Source organism: Culex pipiens, chromosome 2 (assembly GCF_016801865.2).
Source record: "Culex pipiens pallens isolate TS chromosome 2, TS_CPP_V2, whole genome shotgun sequence".
NCBI classification, from domain to species: Eukaryota; Metazoa; Arthropoda; class Insecta; order Diptera; family Culicidae; genus Culex; species Culex pipiens.
The window spans coordinates 50494551-50507955 of NC_068938.1; the positions used below are offsets into that span (position 1 = coordinate 50494551).

Consider the following 13405-nt stretch of genomic DNA (forward strand, 5'->3'; position numbering starts at 1 on the left):
CTCGAGATGCAGCCATTTTAAAATGTTATTTCCGACTTTTTCTGAGAAAATCTATTTAATCGGCGTTACAAGTCGGAAATAGCATCTTAATATGGCTGTATCTCAAAAACAACATCAGCAAACCTTTTGAAACTTGGCCTAGAAATACTTGACAGTCATATAAAGCAAAATCAATCATTATCTTGAAATGCATATTCTTTGAAATGCTGAAATTGTATCGATTTTATAGATTTTCTCAGAAAAGTCGGAAATAACATTTTAAAATGGCTGTATCTCGAGAACTACATCAACAAACCTTCTGAAACTTTGCCCAGAGATACTTGACAGTCATATGAAGCAAAATTCATCATTATCTCGAAATGCATATTCTTTAAAGTGCTAAAATTGTATTGATTTTATAGATTTTCTTAGAAAAGTCGAAAATAACATTTTAAAATGGCTGTATCTCGAGAACTAGATCTGCAAACCTTTTGAAACTTTGCCCAGAGATACTTGACAGCAGCCCGGGAGCATGTTGACAGCTCCCATACAAACTGAGCGTACCCCTTTTTGTGGGCCCAGTGGGCCTAAGATGGAGGCCTTTGATATCATCTAGCCAAACATTTGAAAATGGCGAATAGTTTAAATTAATATAGTTGTTGCCTTGTTTCGGTTTAAAACGACAAAATAAGCATTCTGGAATCATTTTCTTGAAAAATTTGTTTAAAGATACGCCACGTTAAAATATTAGTCTCGAACAGTTGGAGGGAGCGTGCCGCGAAAGCCGTCACGAAAAAAACGTTTCCCATGCAAATTTTTAGTTGCGTTTTTAATGGGCGGACTCCGACGAGGCCCATTTGCCATCTGTCGGTGGATACGCGCAACTCACAAAAACTGTCATGTTAGGGGACGGCTGCTTGACAGTCATATGAAACAAAAATCATCATTATCTCGAAATGCATATTCTTTGAAATGCCGAAATTGTATAGATTGTTTTGGTTTTCTTATTGAAAATCGGATGTAACATCATAAAAGGGCTGTATCTCGAAAACAACATCAGCGAATGTTTTCATTTTTTGCTCAGAGGGGCGTTATGGTGTAAGGAATCGATAGACACCTAAATCTCGGATTGCATTTTTTTTTTCGTAATAACGGTGTTTTGAGCACCGTGTGTAGACTGTTGCCAGTGATTTTCTGCACTTTTGGTGCAATAAAAAAATACAGCGAGAATTTGCCGAAAGCGCAGCGCGTCGTTCCGGGGCTGGCTGGCCGCGTGTCCTTTTGAGGAATACACGCAATATTCTAAAAAAACGTTTAATTTGCCGGTTTGCGTTTGAAACGAATTTCGTGTACGATTCTAATTGGATTCCGTTTTAGAATTCGAATTGAGTTGACTGGGACAGACCAAGTACAGACTTTTTGTAGGCAGAGGTAAAGATCGATTGGAAAGCCAACTTGACAACCCGGGTAAGATATTTTTGCTGCATAGGCAGACCAAACTGTCAAACCTGTCAAACGATTGAGTTTTCTAGAAGTTTGCCGTCGTCAGTTCGCACTGCTCAGAAGTCGAAGAAGAGCCACCAAAGCCGCATTTAAAAATTTGAAGCTTGCTTTTCTTCATTCAAAATCCTCGCAAATAGAGAAAAGAATTTGAGCTGCACTTCCTCAAACGGACCAATCGCACAATAAATCAGCAAGCATAAGTTAACAAGAGCAATAAATCAGCGAAACTCAAAGGCGCGACTAGTGGGCGGCAGTGCACTGAAAGCAAAAAACGCAACCCAGGGAAACCATCTTTACTTTTCTCCAACACACACCCGTAAAAGCAACTTCCGGACTACAAAATGACTCGTAAGTAAAACTGCCCTTTTCTTTGATTTTCGTTTTTATCTAGGTTAAACATGAAAATTCGTAAGAATGTCCTCTTTTTCTTTGGTGACACGATTTGGTCAAAATGGTCGCGGTGCCATCTTTTTTCTACATCGCCATCGTGAAATGGAAATTTAATGAATAATGTAAATTGCGTTGCAAGATTCATATGTGCAGCGAGTAAGAAATTGACAGATTAGTTTAAAAAAAAAGCAAAATTTCATAACACCGTCTGCGTTCTGCAAATCGATACACCTCTTTGATAATTTCGTCAAATTAGGCTACTGAGAGCTCCTCGGTAGGCACTGTGAACAGTCGATGGCCTAAAAATAGAATAATCGTTGTTTAACATGGCGTTACAGAAAAAAAGACGATACCAAAAAAATACCATCATCTCTTGCGCGCTGATGCATTGTCGTCGTCGTCGTCGTTCAACTTCTTTGGGTTTTGTTGTTATCGGAATCTCTTGGCTGCTTGCTACGCACGCAACGCATACTGCGATGATGAATCATGGATAGGACGGGGTGGGTGGGCGCTTTAAATTTTTTGATCGGTTGCCCACATGTTACTCAGACTTACTGTAGAGTTGGGTCCATTTGTAACGAATGCTATGTTTTTCTTAAACCTTATTTAAATCTAGATTTTTTTATCAGGTGATTAGAAACAATGCTTAGAGTGTATCTCGCTTACTCCGATGAACATTGGCATAAGGTGTAAGAGAGATACACTCAATGTTTACATTTGTTGTAGGAAAAAAGAAAATCCAGAAACGTACATTTTTGTCTGTCGAGTCTTAAAAAAAATGGTGCAGGTTTAGCGAAGGAGGCCGTTCGAAGCAAAGACCAGGAGCCATATACATGAGATGAACTCATGCCAAATATGAGCCCTCTACGACAAAAGGAATTGGGGTAAAACGGGCTTTGAAGTTTGAGGTCAAAAAAACATTTAAAAAATCTTAAAATTGCTTGCCTGTCCCGCCCGTGTGGATCAATCGGACCGCGCACTGGACTCACAATCCAGAGGTTGCCGGTTCGAATCCCGCGGCGGGCGCTCTAAAATTCTTTGTGTAAATATGGGTATTCGGCGCCGTCGCTCCGTGCCATACTTTCATACACTTAGGAGCCCAGGCGAAGTCCTTGTAGATAAAAAGGAAGACACTAGTGGTTGGTACTAGCAATGGAGGCGACAGCTATAAAGGCAACTTCGTTTTTTTTTTTTGGACTAAGCCTACAATATTAACGTTGTGGCCAATCGCAGTTTTTCTCATAGTTTTAAGATTTTTCTATAACAAATTTTTATACCGTTAACTTTTGCCTATCTTTCCTCGGAAAATTCTACGTTATAAATTTTTAATTGAGAAACTTATTAAATAAAACATTTTTTAAAACAAAAAATAGATCTTGTTTATCCTGTGATCAACTAGGCGAATACCTGTTTTACCCCTAATCAAACAAATTGTTAAACATTATTTAAACTAAATTTAAATGACATTCTCTCCAATGAAATTTATAACTCTAACACCAGAAACTAACATGGCATTTCCCGAGGATTCACATTACATTGTACAGTCCAGACTCCGAAGGCCTTGGCAAAATTTCACTTCGGATAATCGAATCACGAAAAAAAAATTGTCTTTGTCTTATTTTTGATTGTTGAGCTTAAGTATGACGTGGTATGACCCCAAAACTACTCTAAAGTGATTTAGAACTTTTAAATCTATGATGGTGACCAGAATGGCGGTGATGAAATATTAAAAATGCATTAAAAATGTCGCAGAACTCGAATTTGTTGTTAAGGGTGCACAGCAACAAAGGAAGTTGTTATCTTCTTATTCTAAAATTATCAAACTTACGGACCCAATCCTGCAATAATTTGATTGTGAAAATAGGTAAATTTTGTTGTAAATCGCTTTGTAGATAGTACTTTAGGGAATGAATGAAAAATTGTATCGATAGTTCCCGTAGTTTTGAAAATACTAAAATAACTGTAACAAAAATCTTGGTGCAAAAGCTCTGGTTGATGTGCACCGTTAAAAGCAAGAAAATGAAAAAAAACGAAAAAAAAAATTTGTTCGTGATTCGATTATCCGAAGTCCCATACAAACCTTCGGATAATCTAAACTTCGGATAATCGAGGCTTCGGATAATCGAGTTTGGACTGTATATGTAACACATAAGTGACCATAACTCAATACCTTTCTAAATAATATGACAAGATGGGGTTTCTTTCACAAACCACCCATTTTACAATCTTCCGGAGCTTAGTCAAATGTTTGGCGTCGGCCTGGTAGGCTTCGAATCCTTCTGCAATATTCAAATAGTATTTTTTTAACGTTTTAATCGCTGTTTAATCTTTAATCTTGTACATATCGTTCGAAAAACTATGATTTTGCATCTGCAGTAATGCACCCATTTTCTGCCTACGCGTCTTTACATACTCTTTCGCGCTTGAAATACCATTCAACGTACGGGTAGCAAGACGGTTGCGCACTTTTGTTATAGTTCCAAACCGAAAAGAAACGCTTCACTGTCGCGGATGAATGCGGGAGGCTAAGCAATGAGGGAATAAAATCGAGGAGAATTGGGAAGGCAAATCTTCCGTCGCATCGCTTCTTCAAGAAAGTTTCGCCCCAAAATGTTGTTCCATCCGAGCAGTCCAGCTTGTTGATTTCTCCCATGCTAAGGATTTCACGAAACTCATCATCTGCGGCTTGCACGTGTTCTCTGGCAACGATGTTCGGGAAGTGCTCCAGAACAGGTTGAAGGCTTTGATGCTTTCTTTGCTTTATATTCAATTCGTTTTTTGTTGCTCGTAGTGTTGAAACTTCCATTCAACACTAACTTGTTGCGTTGCAGAACACTTCCCGAACACGGACGGGAACTTCAAGTATCCAAATGGGGATGGTCACGTAACGCGTAATTTTTTTTCGCACAATAAATAGAGTGGAAATAATTGTTATTTACAATATTTACCTATGTATAAGTTTTACAAAATGTGACAGCAAAACATTTTTACCATATAATGTTTTTATTACAAACAAGTTGAACCCGACAAACTTCGTCTTGTCTTTTTTTCGTTTTTTGATGTTTTTAGCTTGTTTGCCTATTCAGCCTGTGGCAAACTAGGTGAATGTTACCCAGTTGGTCGAGGTATTCGAGCGCCTTACATAATTTATTAAGTACAGTTACGTTTCTATTTTGACGAACTTATACAAACGCCGACCTTTCAGGTATTCCTGTTCCATCGTAGCCCAGGGTCCGGTGTTCATCGCTCAAACGGTATTAGGTTGGCTAAGCAGTTGGCTACGTACTGTTTCATCAGGTTCATGTGACCATCTGCGTTCCAATAAGAAGGGTTTACCCTCTTCCGTACTGAATTCGTACGAAGCATATTCAGCCGTTTTTCTCTTCTTATTGTAGTGAATGCCAAGTTCCAAATTACGAGATGATTTCATAAGGAAAGGGAAAATTGGAACCTTCTCCCTGGTAGGATCCTAACAAAATCTTAGTTTTGCGTAGTCGTCGGATGTTCGAACAACGTTTGCTAGTTTATTTATTACATCTTTCGTTTCGTAAACATATCAATGCACAGTGGTTGGAATGGCAAAATTAAGTGGAATAAATTGATAACTCCGCGGGGGTCAGAACCACCAACTCACCGATTCCTTCCAGCAGCAGACGAAGCGGACGACCAGCGGACCAGAGTTTGGGCGAAATAAAACAACTGTTTAGACTGCTTCGCCAGGCGACTTGCCTGGTCGGAGGCTGGACGTGAAAGAGGACGTTTTATTGCACTGAACTTAACTCGATACATTTCACAATAAAACGACACAAATTATCACAGTAAACAATAACGTTGTGTTTTGTGTCAGTGTGGTGACATTTGTACGAATTCACCACACTGCTGTCGGGGAGCGTTTGTTAGTATCTGGAACACTAGAGACGTTTGGGTTCCAACACTCCTTTATTTGACGTCCTAGCCAAATTGTGTCTTCGGAAGAGTTGTTGTGCTTGATGAGGGCTATCTTTTGAAGTTTTTGACATACAGGGTGACGACTTTCCAGGGTGTCAACCAAAAACTAACTGTGAGGGAAAAATTTCATGAAAGTTTGTCGAAGGCGCCAAATTTGTAGCTCTTAATTTACTCGAGATAAACGCCATTTATGCAAAAATGGTCCAAAAAAGCACGTTTTGGGTGATAACTCAAAATGTTACCATTGTAGCGGCCTACTATGTTCTGAAGAGTTGTTTATGACATTAAATTACGCATCTTCGCCGAAGACATCGAAATGTTCTGTGCCTTTATTAAGGAGTTATATCCATTTTTAAGTGGTTTTGAGCCTATTTTCAAGTTGCTATGTTTTCAAAATTGCGCATTTTGGCGCAAAACTGAACAATGCACCTGAAAGTACACATTTTCAACTACATTTCCTGAAAATATCTCCGTGTCTATCGGTGTCTATTTTAAGATATCTCAATTTGAATTTGACGGTTTTTAATCAATTTATTTATAATTTTTAAGCGGAATCTTATTGAAAACATGGTAATAATCGGTAAATTGAAGGGTAAATTGATCGATTTTTATGGAAAATACATTATTTATGCTTAAAATTATGACACACATTCTAAAATTATGAGAAAAAAACATGTTTTGCCCAAAAAGAGTAAGCTAAAATTTTAAATAATTGTTCGTATTTAAAATTAAGTATTTCCGTTTATATTTGGTCACTTTAAAAATGTTGTCGTACTTTTTCATAGACAAAGTATTTTCCATAAAAATCGATCAATTTACCCATCAATTTACCGTATATTACCACGTTTTCAATAAGTGTTCACTTAAAAATTATAAATAAATTGATAAAACCCGTCAAATTCAAATTGAGATATCTTAAAATAGACACCGATTGACACGGAGATATTTTCAGGAAATGTAGTTGAAAATGTGTACTTTCAGGTGCATTGTTCGGTTTTGCGCAAAAATGCGCCATTTTGAAAACATAGCTACTTGTTTGTTCCGATTAGGGAACATTGACTGAAACATATTATATGGATTTGTGTTAAATGGGTTTCATTTCATAGGGGAAATATACCCTTTCTAATCACACGCCTATCTTCGTCATATGAAGAGTTTGATGCTCGATTAAAGCTCCAAAAATACTATTTAGGCTATAAATTTACCAGCAACAGCACCACCTCGAGTAAGCATGCAAATTAATGCTATTTATTGGCCGAAAAGATCAAATTTAATGCACTTTTGATCATAATTTCTATTTTGCGAGATCATTTTAGTGGCACACACATTTCAAAGCGCCTAATATATAAAATTGCTTCCAACTGCCGGCAACATTTTCTTTTGACCATTAGTTAGTCACTCACTTGAAAAATAATCCCGAAACATGTAAATAATTAGCAAGTGCCATCAAAAAAACAAACGCGCCAAGTCTTTTGACGTTTGACTTTTGACGACCCATTCCAATCAAAGGCTGAAGAAAACCGAGCGAGAAACGAAGGCAAACAAAGAACAAAGGGTGGCCACCAACAGCGCCTGTTGGAGTGAGCCAGTGATGCCAGGAAACTTTCTCTATAAATGCTACTTTTCGTGAGTGTTCGCTTAAAATTTCATCACAATTGGCAGCACTAAGCAGACCCAAAAGAGCGCTGGAAGAAAAAAGAACTAAGCTGAAAATAGAAAAATGGGCGTGGCCCAATGCATTCTCGTCTGATTAGAATACATTTGGGAATTTTTTTTTTAATGCTTGTAAAAGGAATAGAATAACTTTTATTAAAAGTAAAAAAAAACAGAAATGTTTGTAAAAATTTGCTCTACACGTTGATGTACTCGGTTTAAGTACATTTCAAGGAACACTCCAGATTATCCAGTATAATTCAAACACGACCGCTTCTTAGGCTTAAAATGGGTATATTTCCCCTATTATGGAGTTTTCGGCAGAATTTGTCAACATTCTTATTTTCAAGATTATTGTGTTATTGTTCTTCTAATTCTATTCTAATATTATTCTTCTACTTTTTCATAGGTGGCAATCAGCGTGAACTGGCCCGGGAGCGTAACGCGAAGAAGCAGGGCGGCAACAAGGCGAAGAAGGAAGACGGATTGACACACGAGCAGCGCAAACAACGGTAAGAATCTCGCCTCTTTCGCAAGACTTGCATGGAATTGGAATCCTGCTGCTTTTAAATAGGGGATTGTTTTAGTTAGTATTGCTATTAAACTTTACAATTATGTTTTTTCTAGATGTTCTCCAACGTAGTGGGCAAACCATAGTGCGCGACTGCCAAAGAGTGAACATCGTTGTGTTGCAACAAAGAATCGTGGTAACCAGCAAATAGTTGATAGTTAGACTTAAGTAAATTTAAGATGAAGCAGCAAGATTCCAATTCTAAGCAAAGCATTTTACCTAAATAAAAACAAATTACTCAAATCTTTTAATTAATTCTCGTTTAGTGACGCCGACATCATGCGACAAAAGCAGGAGAAGAAAAAGGAGCTGGAGAAGGCGACGGGCCAGGCCAAGAGTTAATGTCCACCCTCGGACCCAGTTCCCGCGTGTGTGTCATGAAGTCCAAACTGAACGATCCCCCGCCCTCCTTCCCTACTCCCATAGATTGTCATCCCTCGCTCTCGCCGCCGCCCTTCGGCTCCTAGCTCTAGCGTAGTAAATTATTATGCAGGTTTTACAACACACACACTTTTAACGGATAACACAAATAAGAATTCGCGCATAAAAATGCTGATCGACCTTTCCCCGCGCCACTGTGCACACAAATGTAATTTATTATTACCTTTTTCTTCAACTGAATCACTAGACTAATGTTTTTTTTTATCTCACACGAAGCCACCTTTTTTGTAACGATCAACAAATGCTTTTTTTGATGTAGGACTTTAGTTTGTAAGTCGCGTTACGTTTCAATTCTCTCGATTCAATGTGGACACCGAATTCTTATCAAAAGCCGTCAGCAGCAGCCCTCTTCTTTTTTTGAGTATTGAACAGCAATGTGTAACAATTAATCGAAACAATATATACGATAACAAGAAATGAACAACAACACACACACACTCAGATCTTAAACTGCAGGTATATTAAACGGTTAAAATCTAGCGCAGAAATAATAATCAATTTCAAAGAAACAATAAATAAACGGGGTTTGATTTACAGACGTAGGGAATTGGAACGGGGTGAAAAACAAACAATCTAATGCAAATTAGTGGCGGCAGCAGCAGTAGCAATGACGACGATATGGTTCGGATGGCTTAAATTTTGAACAGAGAACAAAAATAAAAATAAACATGATGAAGCGTCGCGTGCGTTGCGGCGGATCTAGGCGAGACAAGTTACACAAATTACACATTACTAACTATAGATTGAAATCGTGAAAAGTATCAGAAATGAATAAAAAAAAAGTTCTATAAACAAACAAAATATAGTGATAAGCAAAAACCAAGTTAAAGTGTGTTTGCGTTTAGGAATAGAACGGAAAGAAAATTTAATCTTCTGGTATTTTTGTAACGCATATTTTTTAGACTTCGTAAAGTTTTAATGGATTTCTATCTATCTTCAAGCAAAACTGTTTAATTGGGCCAATGTTGATTCATAAAATTATCCTATTCTATATTCTAAATTAGGTAATTGCCATTTTCGTTCGTGTTTGGGAAGCTTGCTAAATCACCGCGTTTTGAAAACATTGAATTGTATTGGGATTGTTGAAAGGTTAATAGAAAATTGCTGAATAAATTTCGAATCGAATGGAACAGAAATCGTGCAACGTGGTTTATGGATGACCTCTCACAAAGTTTCAGAAACAAAAACACGTTTTTTAAATTACTTTTAAATGCCTTTAACTTGAAAAAGGTGCACTTAAAAAGTTTATGACATTTTCTATTGCAAATTTTATTTTAATCTTAAGATAACGTTTTAAATTTTGTTAGACAATATTTTAAAAATTTACCAAAAAAAACTTTGGAAAATAACAAATGGTCCTTTTCGGAGGCTAATAACTTTTTCAGCAAAAAATCTTTAAAATTTGGCGTCTTCGGGAAAGTTGTTCTGCAATCATTAGTTTTCAAAATATCCAAGTATTGAAGAGATTTTTTTTTCGTCGAAAAAAAAAACTTTTTTCGATGCTGTACATTGGAATTTCACAAAAATTAAAAATATTTTTGGTCGATCACAGACATGCTAAAAATGGTTTTAAACGCAGGAAAATGTTTTTCTAATGGTTTTCAGTTGGCTAGACTTCTATTTCCTTTAAAATTTTGAAGTTTTTTGAAAAAAATATTTTTTTTGGCCCCCTGATTTTTAGGACCGTATTGGAGGGGCACATAAACTTTGAAAAATATTTGCAACGGCCTAACTATTCCACAGGTAAAAAAGTAAAACAGTTGCTTTACTCCATACATTTGGACGATTTTTCCCATACAAACATCAAGCGATTAGAGGGAGGGGTTCCCGTGGTCAGAATGAGCTCAAATTTGGAATTTAGCCTTGTGATGGGTCAATCTTTGGTTTCAGGGGGTAGCCCCAAAAAAGTCCGGATTTAAACCACCCTAATGCTGTATAGAAAAACTAATGATGCAAAATGGCTTCTTTTCACAATGCGTTGACAATGTTTTTAAAATAACAAAATTTAAAATCTCGAAAAAAAAAGTTGTAAACTTTCAAAGTTTAAATATGTACACGCAGAAAAATAAGACATATTTGAATCAACAAAACATTTTGTTGATTTGAAAATCAAGATTTTTGTTGAATCAACGCTAAACGTCAAAGCAACTTTTTCAAAACAACAAAAGATTTTTGTGGAATTGAGAAAATCAAGGTTTGTTTCAACGCAAAATCGGCGTTGATTATATTCAACAAAAATTTTGTTGAATCAAACCTCGTACAGGCTGATCGTACAAAATATTTTTCTGCGTGTACTCAAAATTGTTCACAAAATACCGTATCTTTTTTAAATACTCAAATTTTCATAATTTGCAATATGGATATCTAACGAAGCGAAATTTTGTATGTTTTTTCACTGGATCAATAAAATATCGTATTTTTTGAAAGTAAGGCCGATGCAAATATTTAAAAAATGGGGGGCAAAAAAATAAAAAAATATAAAAATTTAAATAACAAGCCATAGTCTTCACATTTAAATGAAAAAAGTGTTTTAAAATGCATTTTACACTAGTTCAGTTGTTTTGCAATCATTAGTTTTCAAAAAATCTAAGATATGACAAAAACAAAAATTGTATCGAAAAAAAAGATTTTGCATCGAAAATTTTCAAAAAATCTTAAGATTTTTTAATAAACCCAAACATGCTAAAAATGATTTTAAACGCAGGAGAATGTATTTTAATTTGATTTCAGTTGGTTGCACTTGAATTTTCATTGAAATTTTGAAGTTTATTGTAAAAATATTTTTTTTGCCCCCTGATTTTTCGGGCCAAATTTGAAGGGGGGGGGGGGGGGGGGGTGACAAAAACTTTTAAAAATATTTGTACCAGCCTAATCATATTTAAAAAAAATGCAATACGGGTATCAAATAAAGCGAAATTTGGTTTGTTTTTTTCACATTAAGAGAGTTTTTTGGAAAATACTAAAATTTTCACCTAATACCGTATGTTTTCGAAAGTACTCAAATTTTCGAAATACACTCAACCCCCGGTGGTTGGTCACTTTTTCGTTTGACACTTTTTTAGTTTGTATCCCGTTGGTTGGTCAAAGTCAAACTGAAAAGTGACGAACTGTCACTTTTTACACGGCGCTCACGCACACTATCAAAACAAACGTTTAGTAGTGTGTGTGAACTCCGTGTAAAAGGGGTGTCAAACTAAAACGTGACCCCGTTCGTTTGACAACAGTTGGTGTCAAACCATCGGGGTTTGAGTGTATGCAATTGAAAACGAATTGAAATTGGATATGCTTTTTCAATTTATCAGAGTTTTTTTTTGCAAATACTAAGATGTTCACAAATTACCGTATTTTTCGAAAATACTCAAATTTTCCAAATATGCTTCATACATCTTCTTCTATATGTATATATAAAAAACCCATTCCGGAGCATCGGCAAATTGAAAAAAGTTACGCAAAAAAAAATTTAGATCACAGGAGGATTAAGAAGCAAAAAAGCAAAAAACGGCAACAAACGAAAAAAAGGCAGAACGAAGTTTTTCGGGTAAGGCTTGTAGTATATGAAATATTCCTTTTTGTTCCTTTTGTGTATGCTTCATATCATACAAAATTTGCGTCGTTTGTTACCCATATTGCATATTTTGAAAATTTGAGTGTTTTCGAAAAATACGGTAATTTGGGAAAAATTTTATTAAAAAAAAACTACTAATGTGAAAAAGCAAACTTAATTTTGCATCGTTTGATACCCATATTGCATATTTGGAAAATTTTAGTATTTTCGAAAAAATACAGTATTTTGTGAAAATTTTAGTATTTTCAAAAGAAACTCTAATTAATTGAAAAACCAAGCAAGATTTCGCTTCGTTTGATATCCATATTGCAAATTATAAAAAATGGAGTACTTTCGAAAAAATACGGTTATTTGTGAAAATTTTAGTATTTTCCAAAAACTCTCTTAATGTGAAAAAGCAAACCAAATTTCATTTTGTTTGATACCTGTATTGCAATTTTTAAAAATATGATATTTTATGAAGATTTTAGTTTTTAACAAAAAAAAAAAAAATAAAATAAAAAATAAAAAATCTGATCAAGTGAAAAAGCATACAAAATTTTGTAAATTTGAGTACTTTCGAAGAAAATACAGTATTTTGTGAACAATTTTGAGTACCTATTCTGCCGTTCTACGCATAATTGTCCCATGTCATTTTTGGTCGATTCTGACTTTTTGTCATTTTTAGGTTTAGTTTGAGTTAACTTTTCGAAAAACACATAAAATCTAGTACTTTGTTCGGAAACTCATTGAAAACAACACCAAGTCTGTTTGTCCCATCGTTACACTTCTACGCATAATTGTCCCACCAGGTATTTTCTTTCACATAATCATTAGTTATACTAAGCATTGAGTCTTGTTTACATACTGTATAGCAAGAGGATCATAAGTAAGAGTGATAAACTACTAACTGGGGCGATTGGGGACACATAGGACGAATAAGAACCCACGGGACAATTATGCGTAGAAACACAGAAATCGATCGAAAAATTTCAATCGCGTTTTTCTCAGTTGTACTTTTTTGAACATGGGACAATTATGCGTAGAACGGCAGTATTTTACTGTGAAACAATCATACTAGATTTTCGAAAAATATATTCTTAGTGAAAGCATTGAAAATTTAGAATGATATGGTTGAATCAACCGATTTTAAATCCATTATCGGCGATAAGATTATCGCTGATAGAATTATCGTAATAACGATAACGATAGAACTATCGTTATCGTTATCGAACCTCGATAATTTTGACATTATGTTAAGATTTGAACATATCATCTTTTGAAATGTTTGAAAATGTTTGATTTGAAAATTTGTTTTATTATCGGTTTTGTTATGGAATTTCTTTCAACTTATTTATTAACAAAAAATCAAATTT

At 35.5% G+C, this 13405-nt stretch overlaps 1 protein-coding gene across 1 annotated transcript; it reads left to right on the forward strand.

Moving 5' to 3' along the window:
- The first annotated feature begins 1542 nt into the window (after window positions 1-1542).
- On the forward strand, window positions 1543-9049 carry LOC120423646 (putative SERF-like protein). The gene is made up of 3 exons (XM_039587519.2): window positions 1543-1830; window positions 7883-7985; window positions 8311-9049. Exons 1-3 carry the CDS (start codon window positions 1824-1826, stop codon window positions 8384-8386), a joined length of 186 nt encoding a protein of 61 aa, XP_039443453.1. The 5' UTR covers window positions 1543-1823; the 3' UTR covers window positions 8387-9049.
- Window positions 9050-13405: the final 4356 nt, after the last annotated feature.

Excerpts from the sequence above, each read along its gene's own strand:
- LOC120423646 (XM_039587519.2), top strand. Across the intron at positions 7,986-8,310 it reads CACGAGCAGCGCAAACAACG|TGACGCCGACATCATGCGAC; the intron begins GTAAGAATCTCG and ends ATTCTCGTTTAG.